Source organism: Jaculus jaculus, chromosome 17 (assembly GCF_020740685.1).
Source record: "Jaculus jaculus isolate mJacJac1 chromosome 17, mJacJac1.mat.Y.cur, whole genome shotgun sequence".
In the NCBI taxonomy this organism is placed as follows: Eukaryota; Metazoa; Chordata; class Mammalia; order Rodentia; family Dipodidae; genus Jaculus; species Jaculus jaculus.
The window spans coordinates 5,532,364-5,551,413 of NC_059118.1; the positions used below are offsets into that span (position 1 = coordinate 5,532,364).

At 51.0% G+C, this 19,050-nt stretch overlaps 1 protein-coding gene across 2 annotated transcripts in view; it reads left to right on the forward strand.

The window, feature by feature from the left end:
* Positions 1-19,050, forward strand: part of Scn10a (sodium voltage-gated channel alpha subunit 10) — a 121,075-nt gene that overhangs the window by 79,530 nt on the left and 22,495 nt on the right. The window contains exons 15-21 of one of the 2 annotated variants that reach the window (XM_004662102.2): positions 2,442-2,801; positions 5,474-5,920; positions 6,057-6,065; positions 8,214-8,345; positions 11,670-11,793; positions 13,086-13,240; positions 16,901-17,074. In XM_004662102.2, coding sequence (XP_004662159.2) covers positions 2,442-2,801; positions 5,474-5,920; positions 6,057-6,065; positions 8,214-8,345; positions 11,670-11,793; positions 13,086-13,240; positions 16,901-17,074 — 1,401 coding nt within the window. Of the gene's footprint in view, positions 1-2,441; positions 2,802-5,473; positions 5,921-6,056; positions 6,066-8,207; positions 8,346-11,669; positions 11,794-13,085; positions 13,241-16,900; positions 17,075-19,050 lie in introns of both variants that reach the window. The other variant, XM_004662101.2, reaches the window with a different exon arrangement.

Here is a 19,050-nt window from a genome sequence, read left to right on the forward strand (position 1 = left end):
CAGGATCCCGTGAAGGTGTCCCTGTGTCCCTCACTGCCCCCAATCATGTCACCCAAAGCCCTGTGCTATGAAAGTTGGCCACTGGACAATGCAGAACCCCAGTCTGACCCCTCCATTTCCATGTGCCCGAGATTTCCTCAGAATGGAGGTTTCCACAACCATGTTATTTGGGAAAGTTGACACTCCCTGGCTGCCCTTCACAAGTGGCTCCATCAGGAGGCTAGAACCCAGCTTCACCTGTGTTTAGCAGCTGCTTCTGTCCAGTCTGGAGCTGACCCTTTAAGCTCTCTTCCAGTAAGAAGAGAGTGAATTTCAGAGTAGGTCTAATGTGAGCGCAAACCCTCCCCATCACACAGAGATAGAGAGCATTGAACCTGCCGTGTCTGGGTTTGCTCACTGCCGTGCGAGTGATGGGCTAGCTGCTGGACCGTTCTGTTCAGCGCTGAGTCCCAGAGCCCAAACCTGAGTCCTGTGTAGCTTCTCCGCCAACACATGTTGACAGAGTTACTGAAAGCGGAGTGCCCATAATTCTTTTTGGAGAATTATAGACCACACACATGTATTTTTACATGTATATGCATCATGCTTTCACTCTCTTCTGGGCCATCACCTATTTTGGTTTTACACTGAAGATTTTTTTTTTTCTGATTTTTCAAGGTAGGGTCTTGTTCTAGCTTAGGCTGACTTGGAATTCACTATGTAGTCTCAGGCTGGCCTTGAACTCACAGCGATCCTCCTATCTCAGCCTCACGAGTGCTGGGATTAAAGGCCTGTGCCACCACACCCAACTACATGGAAGACTTTAAGTCTTTGTGATGGCTGATATGTCAACTTGACCAGCCCTAGAAGCACCTGTGAGAAATTATTTCGATTAGGTTAATTGAGGTGGGAAGACCCACTTTAACTGTGGGTAGCACCAATCCACGGGCCGGGGTCCTGGACTGTGTAAGAGGAGAGCGCTGGCTGAGCCCAAGCGTTCATCACTCTGCTTCCTCACCGCGGATTGAACGTGAGCAGCCGCCTCCAGCTCCTGCCGCCACGCCTTCCCCGCCGTGATGGGCTGTGACCTGGGGCTGGAAGCTGAAATAAACCTTTCTTCCCTAAACTTATTTTTGTCGGGTATTTTGTCCAGTGAACATATCCCTGGTGGGCTCATGAAGTCACAGACTTGTAGTTTCACAGCTAGTGAGGTCAGCAGACATTGTCAACCACTCCAAAGAGAGAAGAGCCCTAAAAGATGGGTTTATTCGAGCCTAGACCCTCTTCAGACCATGTGTGGCTATTGTCACTTATGAGTTCCGTCATTCACAAAGCATCCCCAGATGTCCACATCCAGGAGGGACCAACCTGTGGCTTTGCATCAGAGTGGGGATGTCAGACTGACCTCCCCAATATTACACCCCAGGATTTGCCAGTCACTGGAACACACTGCTCCTTAGGGAACCACAGAAAGCTGACTGTGGTAGTTTGAATGGGTGTCCCCCGCCCCCGTAATAGATTCAATTTTATTAAAGCTTCTTGGATTTCCAGCTGCCTGGCTGTAAGAGGGGTCACTGTGTGTGGACCCTAGGGTCCAACCCTAGAGTGTGTTTTGGGGGAAGGAGACAGAGCTGGAATTTCCAGTCTAAAGAGATGCAGAGTGCCTGGGCTCTGCCTGCGGTTCCTGGAGTGGGCCTGCTTGTGGTGCTGGTGGTAGGACTTCGCTCTGCGTGGACCTGTGAAAGGGGGCCAGCTTCTTCCGCATTACGGAAACTCCCCTGGATCTGTAAGCGTCAAATGAATTCCCTTCCTCCCATAACTGTGCCTGGCCTGAAGGTTCATCCCAGCCACCTGAGGCTGACTGTGACACTGACCATACCTTTGAGTAATTTTTAAAAGAACTCTCTCTCTCAAATAAATACACACAAAAATATTTTTTTTAAAAAAACTGTTAAAAATTCTGGAGAAAGCCGGGCGTGGTGGCTCATGCCTTTAATCCCAGCACTCGGGAGGCAGAGGTAGGAAGATCGCAGTGAGTTTGAGGCCACCCTGAGACTGCATAGTGAATCCCAGGTCAGCCTGGGCTAGAGTGAGACCCTACCTTGAAAAACCAAAAACAAACAAACAAACAAACAAAAAATACTGGAGAGGTGGTTTAGCAGTTAAGGCGCTTGCTTACCTGGGAAGCCTAAGAACTCCGGTTTGAGTCCCCAGAACGCACATAAGCCAGGTGCATACGGTAGCAGATGTGTCTGGAGTTTTGTTTGCAACAGCTAGAGGCCTGGCACGCCCATTCTCTCTCTCTCTCTCTCATAAATAAAGAAACAGAATGTTTTTAAAAGGAAGTTTTTGAAAGGGGCTCCCAGGAACATCCCATCTTGTGGGTTGAGTTTTCTGTACTTTTCCCAGGCCTTTGTATCCAGCCAAGACTTTCGTCTCTCTCTCTCTCTCTCTCTCCACAGTTGCGAGTCTTCAAGCTGGCCAAGTCCTGGCCGACCTTGAACACGCTCATCAAGATCATCGGCAACTCGGTGGGGGCCCTGGGGAACCTCACCTTCATCCTGGCCATCATCGTCTTCATCTTCGCCCTGGTTGGCAAGCAGCTTCTTGGAGATGACTACCGCGACCACAGGAAGGCCATCACCGGGTCCGATGGCGAGTGGCCCCGCTGGCACATGTTCGATTTCTTCCACTCCTTCCTCATCGTCTTCCGGATCCTCTGCGGAGAGTGGATCGAGAACATGTGGGCCTGCATGGAGGTCAGCGAGAAGTCCATATGCCTCGTCCTCTTCCTGACGGTGATGGTGCTGGGGAATCTAGTGGTGAGTAGTGAGCCCACCAGAGCTGTGTCTTAGGCGGGAGAGGAGGCTCAGAGGCACCCTAAAAAGCCCGTGTGTGTTCATGTGAGCGTGAAGGCAAGAGGACAGCTTCACCCAGAAGCACCAGCTACCTTTGGGAAAATATTTATTTATTTATTTATTTATTAAGAGACAGTATGGGAGCACCAGGGCCTCCTGCCACTGCAAACGAACTCCAGATCATGCACCACTGTGTGCCTCTCTACGTGGGTCCTGGGGAATAGAACATGGGCCAGCAGGCTTTGCAAGCAAGTGCCTTTAACCACTGAGCCATCTCCCCGGCCCACCATAGCTTTTTTTAAAACTTTTTATTTAATTTGAGAGAGAGAGAGAGAATGGGCACACCCGGACCTCCAGTCGCTGCAAACGAACCCCAGAGGCGTGTGCCACCTTGTGCGTCTGGCTCACGTGGGTCCTGGGGAAGCCACTCTGCATCCTTTGGCTTCGCAGGCAAGCACCTTAACAGCTAAGCCATCTCTCCAGCCCTCAGCTTATAATTTTAAGGGGATATTTTCCATCATAACAGGAAGGCATGGCAGAGTACAGAGAAGCTGGCTGGCCATGTGGCATTCACAGTCAGGAAGCAGTGAGAAAACAGAAGGTGGGGTCAGGCTCATCAAACCTCAAGGCCCTCCCCAAATGACTCACTTCCGCCAGCCAGCAGTCCACTTCCTAAAGGTTCCACAATCTTCCCAAACAGCGCCACCAACTGGGGACTAAGTGTTCAAACACATGAGCCCATGGGGGACATTTCACAGTTTAACCACAGCCCCAAGAGAGGTATTTCCCTAGCTCAAAATCCCTAGCTCTGTACTTTTCTCCCTTCTTTTTCTTTTGGTTTTGCAGGTAGAGTCTTGCTCTAGCCCAGGTTGACCTGGAATTCACTCTGTCGTCTCAGGCTGGCCTGGAACTCACAGCAATCCTCCTACCTCTGCCTCCTACGAGTGCTGGGATTAAAGGTGGGTGCCACCACACTTGGCTCACTCTGTACTTTTTATGCCCACACTGCCCTCACAGGTAAAGTTTCTAAACTTGTCCAAGTCAGATGGGATAAGGGATCAAAACTGCGCCTCGGAGGCAGCCTGGCTTGCCAAGAACAAGCTCAAAAGACAGGAGTGCAGAAAAGATGGTTCAGCGGTTAAAGGTGCTTGCTTGCGAAGCCTGACAGCCTTGGTTCAATTCCCTAGTCCCCACATACAGACAGATGCACAAAGTGGTGCATACATCTGGGTTTTGTTGGCCAACTCATTCTCATTCATTCCTCTCTCTCTCTCTCTCTCTCTCTCTCTCTCTCTCTCTCTCTCTCCCTCTCCCCCCCCCTCTCTCATTCTAAAAAGAGAGAAAGGGAAAAACCCTGCTCCACCATTTATCAACTGGGTAACTCAGGACCAAAGACTGAATCTTTCAAGCCCTTATTTCCCTGAAATCAAGAAAACAGAGCTCACGCATAGGCTTACTGGAAGAATTCAATTACAGGAGGTGACATATGCAAATTTCTTAGAGCAGTAACTAGGAACTCCATAAATGTTGGCTGTTCATTGTTGAAAGGAAATTTTCTGCCCCCAGTCTGGAGGTGACAGATTTTTTTTTTTCTTTTTTCTGCAAGAGGATAAGAACACTCCCTACCAGGATCTGGGAGGAGGGAGTGAACGAGAAGCTAGACAGTATGATGCTATTAACATTGTTCAATCTTCTTTATCTTCTTTCAGGTCAGGGGGGAGGGTCTCTCTGGAGACCCTCTTGACAATTACCTCTAGCCATCTCCATCCCAGCCTGGCTCCTCAACCTCTGTCTGTCTCCATTCACTCCATCTGTGGGCATCCATGACCTCTCAGCCATAGCTGAGTTTTTTTGGGGGGTGGTCTTCAAGAGCCCGTAGCCTGTTTGGATTCCTTTGACAGGCAGGAGAATGCCCAGCTGAGAGAAGCCTCACAGGACATGTCCAGGCCCTTCACGTCTCTCCACCCTGGTGCCCAAGTTACAGACACCTCCTGCTATGTCTGTATGCCCCCAAATGCCCCCTTTGCTCAGCAGGGTGATCCCCCACTATGGTGAAGAATGTGTTTCCAGGGCTGGAGAGACGGCTCAATAGTCAAGGAGCTTGTCTGCAAAGCCTAACGACCCACATTCAATCCCCCCAGTACCCATGAAAAGCCAGATGTACAGAGAGGCTCATGCATCTGGAATTTGCCGGGGCTGCGGACCGCAGTGGGCCCCTTGTCTCTATGTCCATCTCTCTTCTCTCTCTCTCTCTCTCTATAAAAAGAATGTGTCGCTGGGCATGGTGGCACACGCCTTTAATCCCAGCACTAAGGAGGCAGAGGTAGGAGGATCACCGAGAGTTCAAGGCCACCCTGAGACTACATGGTGAATTCCAGGTCAGCCTGAGCTAGAGTGAGACCCTACCTCGAAAAACAAACAAAGAAAGAAAGAATGTGTTTCCAAGCCTCGTCCACATGAGGCAGGTCACCTAGTACATCCCTATAGCTGTCCCTTCTGCCAAGAAGCTTGGCATAAAGGGGAGAGATGGGGCTACGCCTAGGCCGTGGTCATCCCGCCATCACCGCTAGCCAGGGGCGCCCGGCAGGCTCCGCTCCCTGACGCTTCTGTCTTGCCTTCTCTCACCTGCCGCTCAGGTGCTCAACCTGTTCATCGCCCTGCTGCTGAACTCGTTCAGCGCCGACAACCTGACGGCGCCCGAGGAGGACGGGGAGGTGAACAACCTGCAGGTGGCGCTCGCCCGCATCCGCGTGTTGGGCCGCCGCGCCAGGCGGGCGGTGGGCAGCTTCCTCACCAGGCTCTGCGGGCTCCCCTGGCCCAAGGTGGGGCTCCAGCTGGTGGCCAAGCCCCCACCCACGGGCCCCAAAGCGGAGGATCGCATCGCTGCCCATGCTGCTGCGGTTAGTCCCGTGCCACCGGCTCCCACCAGCCCCAAGCAGGACCAGGGTGACTTGCTCACCAACCCTAACATGTGGGTCTCTGTGCCCATCGCGGAGGGCGAATCCGATCTCGAGGAAGAGGAGGAAGAGGATGGTGAGCAGGGCGCCGGGAGCGCCTGCCAGGAAGTGAGTCCCAAAGGACAGGTAAGCGCTCACCATGTGCCACGGCCACCACCAGTAAGACCACCTTGAGAGAAGCCTTCTGGGCAGAAGGGAAACTGGTAAAGAGGATGCACTGGTTACTGCGACAAAATGCCCGGCAGAAGCAACTCACAGAAAGCAGAGTTTAGTTTTATTCACGTTAAAAAAAAAATTGGGGGTATGACACATATTTCTGGGTTTTTAAATGTTTTATTTATTTATTTGCAAGGAGAGATAGAGAGAGAAAATGGGCGCACCAGGGCCTCCAGCCACTGCAAAGGAGCTCCGGGTGCATGTCGCACTTTGTGCATCTGGCCTTACGTGGGCACCAGGGAATCAAACCCCCGTCGTTAGGCTTCGCAGACAAGCACCTTAATAGCTGAGCCATCTCCCCAGGCCCTGATTCACGTTTTTGAAGGGGTATATATAGTCCAACATGGCCAGAAGGGCACGGCAGCAAGAGGCAGTGGCCACATTGTGTCCGAAGTCAAGAAGCAGAGAGAGCTGGATGCCAGGGCTCAGCTCGCTTTCTCTTTTCTGTTCAGCCCACGACCCCAGCCCATGAGTCGATGGGTAGTCAGGATGGGTCTTCCCACCTCAGTGACACCCCCTCTGGAAGTGCCCTCTAAAGACACAGGCCCTGGGGTGTGTTTCCATGCTGATTCTGGGCATTACGGCATTATGGCTGCCACAGCCTTGAGCCCTCTCTGCTCAGCGAGGCTTAGAGAGCCTGACATGCATAATCTGTGACACGCAAAGCTTTCCAGAAGAGGTGGCGCCTCAGCAGGGCCCAGGAGGAAAATGGGGACAGGGGCAGCAGGTGAGTCACAGGCCTCTCAGAGTTGCCTGGCATTGCACCACCATTTACACAGCCACCCCTTCTCCCTGCCCATGCCAGACCCTGCACGTGAGCTGCCGGGGGTGTACGTATATCTCCAGGAACGGGGTGTCACCTCCTCTCCACCTGCAGCTGTGGAAGTCCTGATCGTTCTGTCACTCACGTCCAGAGCTTTTTCCCAACAAGGGGCATCATGGGGAAATGACTCGATTTTCAGCACCAATTTGTTTTTTGCACATATGTGCATACAGTATGTGCAGTATGTTATGTGTTGTGTGTGCAGATGTGCACACCGTGTGTGCACATGTGTCAAGACCAGAGGCAAATGTTAAATGGCCTTCTCTATGTATCATTCTTTTGTTTACTTCAGACAGAGTCTCTCATTAAACCTGGAGCTGCCCCCCCGCCTTCCCCCCTGACAACACCCCAGTCAGACGGGCTGACCAATAAGCCCAGTGGTTCTCCTGTCTCTGCTCCTCATAAGACCTGGGTTACAGGCACTGGGCCTTTTATGTGGGGGCTGCGGATGGAACTCAGGCCCTCATGCTCGTGGGGAAAGGGCCACCTGCTGAGCCAGCCCCCAGCGTCTTTGCTGATGTACGCGTTTCCATACTCTGCAAAGTTGCTCACTGTCTTACATCAGTCCTCACAAACCTCGGGCTTGGGCACGCCCTTCTGATCGGGGTGGAGGACAAGGATCCCTGAGGGGCCCTGGGGACGCACAGGGCTGCCGGCCAGGACACTAAGTGGCCTCAGACAGCTGCGTTTTAAGTCGACAGCTCTTCCGTAGCCTTTCTCCCAAACGGCTGTCATGTGTGTTCTGGCAGCTGCTGTTATCAGCTGCCATTTTCTGCACGCCTTGGTCTGGGTGACAGCTGAGGGCGGGGTAGGGGGTCACCTCTCCAGAGCATAAGGCCATGAACTGTATGAAAGTTGTCTGCCATTCAGGGCATGTTCAATTACTTTGGGGTCCCTGGAAGGAGAGTGTTCAGATGGCCAAGTTCATGACCAGTCAGACTTCTGGACAAGCATTAACAGTCACGGCCATCACATGTACAGCCAACTTTATTCAGAGTATTTTGTAAATATTAACGTGCTTAGTCATAAAATAAGCCAGAATGAGGTAGCTCTTGCCTGCTCAATTTCATAAATGGGGAGGGGGAGTTCAGAAAAGTTGGATCAATTGCCTAAAGTCCCATAGCGTCTAAGTGACAGAGCCAAGAGTTAGTCACAATCCTAGAGCCCTTGTGCTCATTTTGCACATGTGCATACACACACATGTGCACGCATGTTGATCGTGCCTGAGCTGTTCGTTTGTTGGGGTGGTGTTGTGTTAGTTGCACTATGAAGTCCTTAGCTCTGACGGCCTGGGATGTACAAGAGCTGCTCTGTTGTGGAAATGACCAGCTAAATTTGACTCAGGGACCCAACCAGACCCTTTCTCCCCAACAGAAACAGCTACAGCAAGGAGAGAGCTCTGAGGACCAGCTGCCACCCAGGAGCCCAGGCTCTGGGACATCCTCTGAGGACCTGGCTCCATACCTGGGGGACAGGTGGCAAGATGCAGCTGCCCTTCAGGTCCCTGCTGAGGTAGGTAGGTGAGCTTCCCGGAGACGTTCAAACACCAGATAAATGCCAACAGAGGGCTGGCAGTGCCAGAGCACGGGGCCACGGAGTGTATTCCACGCTGAACCCACACCATGAGACCTGAGGTTTTAAAATATTGTATTTTTTATTTATTTTAGAGACAGAGAGATAAAGAGGTAGGGAGAGAGGGGGAGAATGGGCACACCAGGGCCTCTGCAAACCAACTCCAGGTGCATGTGCCACCACGTCCATCTGGCCTACGTGGGTACTGGGGAATCAAACCTGGGTCCTTAGGCTTTGCAGGCAAGCACCTTAACCACTAAGCTATCTCTCCAGCCCTGAGACCTCATTTTTAAAAAATATTCTATTTATTTATTTGCAAGAAGACAGAGAGAGAGAGAGATTGAGAGACAGAGACAGAGAGAGAGAGAGAGAGAATGGGTGCACCAGGGCCTCTATCCACTGCAAATGAACTCCAGATACATGCACAGCTTTGTGCCTGTGGCTTTATGTGGGCACCAGGGAATCAAACACGGGTCATTAAACATTACAGGCAAACATACCTAAATCGCTGAGCCATCTCTCCCGCCCAAGACCTCATGTTTTAAAATTAATTATGAATTTTACTGTATGAACAAATTGCTTGTAGTCCCATTCCCCTCATGTTATCCATTTCTATCTCCGCTTCCCTGACCCCCATTCCACTGAAGGGTTATTGGAGTTCACCACGGGGTTACAAATGCACCAGTTAGTCTCTGGAGGAGGGGAGAGGACAACGCCTTAGGATATTTTTTTTCCCATCCTGTGGCTCTTACAGTCTTTCTGCCCTCTCTTCCACAATGTTCCCTGAGCCTTGGCAGGTGAGTTAGAAGTCTACTTTAGTACTGATCTCTCTGCAACCTCTGGATTTCTGCTTTGACGAGTGTTGAGTGTCCTCAGTGTCTATGGCCATCTCCCTGGAGCAGGTTGTCAGGATAGAAGCGAGAGCAGCTCCCATGCTTAAGTCGCCACTTCCGCTGTGAGGTCTCTGGGGCCCTGACAGATGTGCTAGGGGTGACTCAAGACCTCATTTTTTAAGTAGCACACAACCTCTGGCTAATCATTCATTTCAATTTCACACCATATTATCAGAACCTCACCCCTCAGCTGGTTGTAAGAAAGAAAGAAAGAGTAGGGTCCCCCAAGCTCCCCCAAGATTTACAGGCAGTTCTTCAACCTCTCTGAGCCTCTGTTTCTTCATCTATGAACTGCATGTCAGCGCTTCTTGGTAAGGTTGTTTTGAGGCTTAAATGGGATCCTGCTTGTCAAGTGTTCTGCTCCTGCTAGAAATGGAGTAAGTGCCCAGAAAATGACAGCCAAGGAAAACGGGAACAAAAGATGGCTCACAAAGAAAAGCCAAGTGTCTTTCAGATACAGCGATAAAAGTCAGAGGTGTTCTGTGGGTGAGAGAGTCTTCCCAAGGGACTCACCACGACTTTCTTTTGTCCACGCCATTCTCTTAAGCCAAAAACAGACTGGGGTGGAGGAGGGCTGTCTACAGGTGCACAGAGAACTGACAGCCTTGCAGATCGGGGGCAGGAAGAAGGCATCGCCTCAGGAATGCTAGGAGAGGATGTTGTTGTTGTTGTTTTAAGTTTTTATTTAGTTGTTTTCAAGGATGTGGGCAGGGAATGGGAGTGCCAGGGCCTACAGCCCCTGCAAACGAGCTCCAGGTGAATGTGCCCCTTTGTGCATCTGGCTTTGCAGGCAAGTGCCTTAACCTCTGAGCCATTGAAGAGGGTATTTTTAAATAAATTTTGTGGTGTCACTTACAAATCCTGGAAGAAAAAAAAAAAAACAATCTATGCAGAAAGAGGAAACCTATGAAGATTAGCATCTTAGACTGGGGAGATAGCTCAGTTGGGTAAAGTGCTTGCTTTCCAAGCATGAGGACCTGAGTTCTAATCCCAGTACCTGCATAAATGCAGGGTGTGGTGGGATGGTCTTATTAACCCAGCACTGGGGAGGTGGAGACAGGAGAATCTCTGGAGCTGCTGGCTAGCCATTCTAGTCTAATTGACAAATTCCAGGCCAATGAGAGATCCTGTCTCCAAAAAAATAGACAACATTCCCCAGGTTGGCATCCAAAGTTGTGCACAGACATGCATATTTACACACGCAGGCATGCACATGAATATGCATCCACACATACACACATTTTACAAAGGGGGAGGCCGGGGACGTAGTTGAGCTGGCATGTGCTTGCCCAGCATGCCCAGAGCCCTGGGTTTGATCCCCAGCGCCACATGAAACCAAGTGTGGTGTTGCACACTTGCAATCCCAGAACTTGAAAGGTAAAAGGCAAGAGGAGCAGAAGTTCAAGGTCATCCGCGGTTACATAGTGAGTTCCAGGCTAGCTTTTGTGTAGCATGTCTTGATTTTTAAAAATAAAATAAAATAAATAAAAGTGTCCACATCTTTACTGACATCATAAGAAACTCAAGACTGTAACTTGACATCTGTCCTCGACTGTGGGCAGTGTGACAGACACTGAGCTGCGCCAAGATAAGGCAGGCACAGCTCAGGTCTCCAGTTATCGAGCCCTTCACATAAGGAATGTCAGCTACTGGCTACAGGCACTGGGAAGGGCTGACGGCAGCGAGCCAAGATGAGAGAGTGGACTCAGATGGGATTTGGGGACTATGGGAGAGTACAAGCCACTTGGTCCCCAGCGGGTGACATCTGTTCCATTCTGCATGGGGACATCATATTGTCCTTGAAGTGTTCCCTGGACTCTCCTGGTTAGTTCCAGACCTTGCTCATAACTTCTGGGTGTCAGTTCTAGTTTTGTTTTTGTTTTGAACCATGAACCTGGCCAGGCAGGGAGAGACCTATCAGTGACAAACATGGACCCACCCTACCATTTGGCTCCATTAGTCCAGGGATCAGGTTTACTAACGTGAGAGCCACTCTGACTCCTGATTGAATTCATCTGGAGACATTACGAGGCCAGGGCAGCAGGGCCCCCACAGCACCGCTCCCTGATTAAATATTCAAGCAAACTGAAAGCTGAGCATCTTTATGGCTGTAATGACGGTGTCTCGGACCAGAGCCAGCTTTCTATCAGCGTCTGGAGGTTTACAGCCGGACTGAGCCAAGCCGCGGGGAGCATCACCGTCCTGGGTCTCAGCTGCTCGAGCCCAGACACGAGGATGCCAGGCTCTAGGTAGCAGAAGGCAGGCTCTGAAGAGGCTCACCTTAACCCTTAGGGATCCCAGCCAGTGGGACCTGCAGTGACCCTGTGTGAATTCCTCGGGCGGCTCAGAGTTCACTGCTTGTGTCCCACAGGGAGTGGGTGACACAAGTTCCTCCGAGGGGAGCACAGTGGACTGTCCAGATCCAGATGAGATTCTGAAAAAGATCCCCGAGCTGGCCGGTGAGCTGGAGGAACCGGAGGACTGCTTCACGGAAGGTATAGGGGCCACAGGCCTCTTCTCACTCGTGCATGGGGTCAGAATCCCTGGGCCGGGGAGACGGCTCACGTGGTAGCGTGCTTGCCTTGCAAGCATGAGGACCTGAGTTCGATTCCCCAGGAGCCATGTAAAAGGCTGGGTGTGGTGGTACAAGCCCATAATCCCAGCACTGGGGGAAACAGATACAGGGGGGCGCTCACTGGTTACCTAGTCTGTCCTAACTGGTGAGCTCCAGGCCAGTGAGAGACACGTCTCAGAAGAAGTATATGGCCTACTGAGTTCAGCTTCCCTGGCCTCCACACACGTGCTCAAACACGTGTACCTGAATGCATGGTTGTGTATACACACAGGCACATACCACACAAATAAAGTGAAGGAAGGAAGGGAGGGAGGGAGGGAGGGGAGGGGAGGGGAGGGGAGGGGAGGGGAGGGGAAGGGAAGGGAAGCACTATCTAGGCACTTCTGTGTCTTGGCCCCTGGCCTATCATCCACAAAGAGTAGACAGACACACCCCCTCATTTGCCCCAGGCTTGGGGGCATCCACCCCAAACACATAATCATGAACTCGTTGTTTGGGACACAAAGCACCAGAGGAGGGCTGTGGTGTGTCTGTTCCCTCATGCTGAAAGGCAGAGCCTGTGCCGTTCATCTTTCCCCTCAGAGTTTACAAAACATGGAGCCTGTTACAGTCTATAACCCTCGTACAGTGGATGAGTAGACACATGGTTCCTACTAAAAACGACTGTGGCCTCAAGAACTTTTCATGGTGGCCTTAGTGATGGAGCCCAGGGTTTTGCCCACGCTGGGCAAGTGCTTTACCACTGAGCTGCATCCCCAGGCCCTCAGTGGCTTTAAGTAAGTAGAAATTATGGAGGGAGCTATTTCACTGGGTTTCTAATCCTACGCGAACTTGAGTTGCGTTGGACCCAGGCCCCATCCAGCCATATGGTGGCGCCACAGTCTAACAGGGACTTGTGATGTAGCCCCTCAGAGGTCACTGGTCTCAGGCTCCGCGCTTTGTCAGATTTCTGGGCATGCATGGGCACAGTCACAGGGACCACTGTTATCATCTATAGGAAGGGGGATAGCTGTGGAGGGCAGACGAGTGGGCAAGACCGATGATGGAGAGGAACCCTTGGTGGGCCGGACCGGAAGGACCCACAATCCTCATATGCCAGGAAAGGGTGCCCAGGGTCCAGTGGAGTGTCCCAGCAGAGTGGCTTCTCTGTGGAGCTGGGACAGGAGGGGGCCGGTCAGAAGGTCACTCACTGTCCATCACCTCTCCCTGCAGGCTGCACTCGCCGCTGTCCCTGTTGCAAAGTGAACACCAGCAAGTTTCCGTGGGACGTGGGCTGGCAGGTGCGCAAGACCTGCTTCCGCATCGTGGAGCACAGCTGGTTCGAGAGCTTCATCATCTTCATGATCCTGCTCAGCAGCGGGGCACTGGTAGGGGCCTCGGTGACCCCGGGCGGGCGGGGCTGCAGCCTGCACGTCCTGAAGAGATAGCTCAGCTTGCCTTGCAATCACAAGGCCCTGACTTCTGGCCCCAGAACCCGTATGTTGTAGTCACCTTCCCGCTGCTGGGACAAAGCACCCGACCAAAAGCAGCAGATGGGAAGCAAGGGTTTATTGCAGCTTCCAGTCCCGAGGGGCAGCTGCACGATGGCAGGGAAAGCGTGGCACGAGCAGAGGCTGGGCATCGCCTCTGTCGCAGCAGATGGAAAACAGCAGCGGGAGAGAGAGCGGGACTCTGGTCAGGGGGAGCTGGCAATAGCACCCCTAAGCCCGCTCCCAAAAACACAGCAGCACACCTTCGCCAGCAAGACTCCACCTCCCAGCCAGCTGGGAAGCAAGGGTTGAGTTTATGGAGGACACCCAGTTCAAACCACCACACCATGCAAATGCCAGGCTTGGGTGCACCCCTTTGCGGTCCCAGCATGGGGTAGCGGAGGTAGAGAGTGGCGGGTCCCTGGATGTCACTGGCCAGCTAGTCAAGTGTAATCGGAGAGCTTCAGACCAATGAGAGACCCTTCTGAACAGAGGTGGATGGCGTTCCTGAGCATGACACCCTTAGTGGTCCTCTGGCCTCCACATTCATGCACACACGTGTATATGCCAGGGCCCCAGCGCTGGTCTCTGATTGTCCCTCTGGGCTAGTCATGTAGAGGCCAAATTGCATTTGAACAGGCATTGGGAGGGGCTTTCTCCACACCTCTCCTCCTCTCCTTCCTGCCATGCTGGGCAAAAGTGACCTGCTCTGGAGCTGGAGAGATGGCTCAGCGGTTAAGGCGCTTGCCTGCAAAACCTAACAACTCTGGAGTTCCTTTCCCCTAGTGCCCACGTAAAGCCAGATGCACAAGGTGGCACAGGCATCTGGAGTTCATTTGCAGTGGCATGAGACTCTGGTGCACCCATTCTCTCCCTCTCTGTCTCTCTCATTTCTCTCTCATCTCTCTCTCCTTGCAAATATTTTTTTAATGAGCACTCAGCTGTCTTTGTGCCTTGGTGGTTCTCTTCTTGACTCTCCGCTGCTCACACCCCTGCACCAGCTCCCCAGTCCCAGGAGGGTGCTCAGATCCTGTGACAGCTGCTCCGCCTCGGCACCCTCCCTTCCCTTCCCCTCCCTCGCTCCTTCCCCATGGGACCAAACAGGCTTGCACCAAATTTAGTCTTCTTTATGCTTTTACTTTGAGTGCTTTTAAAAAATAACATGAATTTTCATCTGACAAAGTAAAATGAGAAAAAAAAAGAGAAACTTGGAAATTATAGAAAAAGGTAAAGGAAGAAAGTCTCCCATTTTCCCATCACTCAAGGAGAAACTCACTTTGGAAGATTTTGGTTGGCTCTTTCCCATCTTTCTTATACAGAAGATACATAAATATTACAAAAATAAAACACATCTATGTATTCTATAATTTCTTGGGAAGTTTTCTCAGGAAATAAATAGTCTCAGACTATCTCGTTTAATGGCTTCAACAATCCCATTATAGGAGTATGCCATAATTTCTTCAACCAACACCTATGTTTACATCTCACATGGGTCAAATGTCCTGATGTGCACTGCCTTGGAGGTACTGAGTGATGGTTGAAGGTATGGAGTGATGATGGAAATACCTAGTGATGCTGGAGATACTGGGTGATGGTTGGAGGTACTGAGTGATGATGGAAATACTGAGTGATGCTGGAGATACTGGGTGATGGTTGGAGGTACTGAGTGATGGTTGGAGGTACTGAATGATGACAGGAATACTGAGTGATGCTGGAGATACCTGGTGATGGTTGGAGGTACTGAGTGATGGTTGGAGGTACTGAGTGATGCTGGAGATTCTGGGTGATGGTTGGAGGTTATGAGTGATGGTTGGAGGTACTGAATGATGATGGAAATACTGAGTGATGCTTGGAGAGGCTGGATGATGGTTGGAGGTACTGAGTGACGGTTGGAGGTACTGAGTGATGGTTGAAGATACTGAGTGACGGCTGAAGATACTGAGTGACGGCTGAAGATACTGAGTGACAGCTGCAGATACTAAGTGGCAGTTGGAGGTACTGAGTGAAGGCTGAGGATGCTAAGTGATGGGTAGGAATGCTGAGTGATGCCTGGCGTTATGAAGTAATGGCTAAAGATATTGAATGACTGCTCACCTTGGATTTGGTTTGAGACAAAAAAAAAAAAAAAAAGCTAAAGCCAGTTCTCTCGAACCAGCCTGATGCTGGCAAGTGCTCTTGGTGAGGAGGAGAAGAGAAGCCAGCTGGAATAAGGACAGGAGCTAAGAGAGGAAACATCCAGGCTCAGTGGTCTCACGAGGGCCTTGATCACCAGCGGTACCACAGGGTTGTTCCGCCTTGTGACAAACAGGATGTCTTTGGAAACCTACAGGCCAATCTCATTGGCTAGGATTGTCCTGGGGTTAGGGGTCTAATCCATAAAGCATTTCCCAAAGTGGACTTAGCTCGACTCAGACCAGTGAAGCCACTCCCAACAGCATCAAAGGGTTGGGTGGGTTCCACTAGCACCCACTCTCCTTGGCACAGGTCTTTGAAGGTAGAACCACAGGGTTCCTAAAACTCTGGAGTCATCTTACCAACTTGGCTTCCCAAAGACTAACTGGTCTCCACTTCAACCAGTCACACGGGTGCGAATTCCCCAGACACACCAACACTGAGACCTCCTCTCCATGCTTTTAAAAATCTTCACCACTGGTCTAGAGAGTTGGCTTAGTGTTTACAGCATTTTTCTGTGAAGTCTGAGGACCCAGGCTCCAATCCCCAGAACCCAAGTAAGCCAGATACACAAGGTAGCACATGCATCTGGAGTTCGTTTGCAGTGGCTAAAGGCCCTGGCGTGTCCATTCTGTCTCTCTCTCAAATAAATAAGTACATAAGTGAAATATTTTTACATTTTTAAATGTCTTATTTTTATTTGAGAGAGAGAAGCAGATAGATAGAGAGAGAGAGGGAATGGGTGCACCAGGGCCTCCAGCCGCTGCAAAGGAGCTCCAGAAGCAAGTGCCCCCTTGTGCATCTGGCTTATGTAGGCCCTGGGGAATCAAATCTGGGTCCTTTGGCTTTGTAGGAAAGTGCCTTAACCACTAAGCCATCTCTTCCAGCCCACAAAAATATTTTTTTTAAAATCTTCTCCATTGTGACAGAAGAAAAAAATGACATCTTAATTTGAATTTCCTTGATTACCACTGAGATGGAATACTCTTCTGATGTTTCCTGGCGATTCTGACTTTTTGTGTATGTGTGTGTGAACTGCCTGTGAACATCCTCTGATGCTTGTATTTTTAAACCAAGTCACTGTGAGAATCTCTTTGGTTCCTTTCCAAACCCCGATTCGAGAAGGTCTCTCTTCTTGCTTGCATTCAGCAACCCTGGGAAGTCGCAGGGCTGCGTGTTCCAGGGAGCCGAAAAGCATCGGTTTATATCTCACTGTGCCTCCTCCACTGCCTACCCTGAATCACCAGAGCACAGAAAGGAAAATAGAACATCCCGGGCAAGCTGGCTAGCACATCCACTCTCGGACCTGTGGGTGGGCTGTCGGCCCCCACACTGAGGGAAGGGCTGCCAGTGCGGGTCATCAGCCATTCTGCTTTCTCCCCCCAGGCCTTTGAAGATTACTACCTCGACCAGAAGCCCACTGTGAAGGCCTTGCTGGAGTACACGGACAGAGTGTTCACCTTCGTCTTTGTGTTCGAAATGCTGCTCAAGTGGGTGGCCTATGGCTTCAAGAAGTACTTCACCAATGCCTGGTGCTGGCTCGACTTCCTCATCGTGAATGTGAGTGGCTCCTGGGCACTGTAGGGTGGAGGGCGTGGGGTCCCCCCATTGTTGCTTCTAACACAGAGGAGGCTGGGAAAGTTGGCTCTCGGCGAGAGAGAAGCTTTGGCCACCGAGCAAGGGGTCAGAGCAGCCCTGTATGCCGTCACTGGTAAGTTCCAGGCAGCTCGTGATTTGGACATGGCAGTGACCGTTAGGTGAGTCCGTGGGTCACAGGTCTCCATTCAGAGAGATCAAGACAGCCCTCCGCATGTCCTCCCAAAGCAAGATGGCACAGGCTTCCAGGGCCTGCTGCTTTTGCACCCACCACCAGGGCTCTGGATGTTGGGGGTGTGGCCTACGGGCACAGAGAATCTACCCACCCGCCTGTGGTCTCGAGTCCTGACTGCACACTAGAACACGAGCGGAGCTCTTAAAAAATACAATGAGTGGGCTGAAGGGATGGCTCAGCAGCTAAGGCACTTGCCTGCAAAGCCTAACGACTGGGTTCCATTCCCCAGTAGCTACATAAAACCAGATGCACAAAGTGGCGTGTGCATCTGGAGTTCATTTGCAGTGGCTGGAGGCCCTGGTGTGCCCATTCTCTCTGTCTCTCTTCTATCTCTCTCTACTTGAAAGAAAATAAATAAAAATATTAAAGCAGGGAGGGAGGGATTGCCTAGTGGTTAAGACATTTGCCTGCAAAGCCAAAGGACCCAGGTTTAATTCCCCAGGACCCACATTAGCCATAGTACAAGGGGACGCACACACCTAGAGTTCATTTGCAGTGGGTGGAGGCCCTGGAGTGCCCATTCTCTCTCTCTCTCTCTCTCCCTCCTTCTCTGTTAAATAAATAAATAAATATTAAAATTTAAAAAAACACAATGAGGGCTGGAGGAATGGCTTAGTGGTTGAGGGTTAAGGTTCTTGCCTGCGAAGCCTAATGACCCAGGTTCGATTCTCCAGACCCCACATAAGCCAGATGCACATGATGGTGCATGCATCTGAAGTCCGTTTGCAGGGGCTAGAGGCCCTGGTGCATCCATTCTCATTCATTCTCTCTCCCTCCCTCTCTCTCTCTCTCTCTCTCTCCTTTTCTCTGTCTCAAATAAATAATAAATAAATAAAATATTTTGTAAAAAACACAATGAGCAAGGCTTGCCTTGCAAGCATGAGGACTTGAGTCTGATCCCCAGAACTCATTTAAAACCTCCCAGAACCCAGGTGTTTTCTAAGCCAGCCATGGTGGCACGCACTGATGATCCCAGTGTTGGGGAGGCAGAGGCGGGGCGATCTCTGGGGCTCTCAGGCCAGCTGCTCTAGCCTTATTAGGTAAGTTCCGAGCCAATGAGAGTCCCTGTCTCAAAAGAGATGGATGGCGGCCAGGAAGATGGCTCCATGAGTAAAAGCATGTGCTATTCCAGCCTGAGGACTTGAGTTTGATCCCCAGAACCCACATAAAAAGTCAAGAATACATGGAAAATGTTAATAAAAATTGAAAAAAATAAAAATAAATTTTAAAAAAATGTCAGGAATAGCTACTCGTGCCTGCCGCCCAGTGTTGAGGGGCCGGGGTAGGAGGATCGCTGAGGCCCACTGGCCAGCCAATCTAACCAACATATGGTGAGCTGCAGATTCAGAGAGATAAGCTAGAAGAGCCATAGAGAAAGAAGAACACTAGACAGCTTCCTGTGGTCCCCACACACGTGCACACGGGCACGTGCATCTGCACAGACGCACGTGCATCCACCACACGCCCACACACACCAAAAAGAGCAAAATAAATAATTTCTATAAAAGATGGTGTTCGTGAGGAATGACATCTGAGGTTGTCCTCTGGCCTCTACACACATGCTAATACACTTGCACACATACACACTCAGGGGCACACACACCAACATATATATGCATACATAGAAAAACGACAGCAGTGGAGCTCACATGACCGACACTCACGCCTAGTGACCCCTAACCGCATTGACCACAGTTCTCACTTG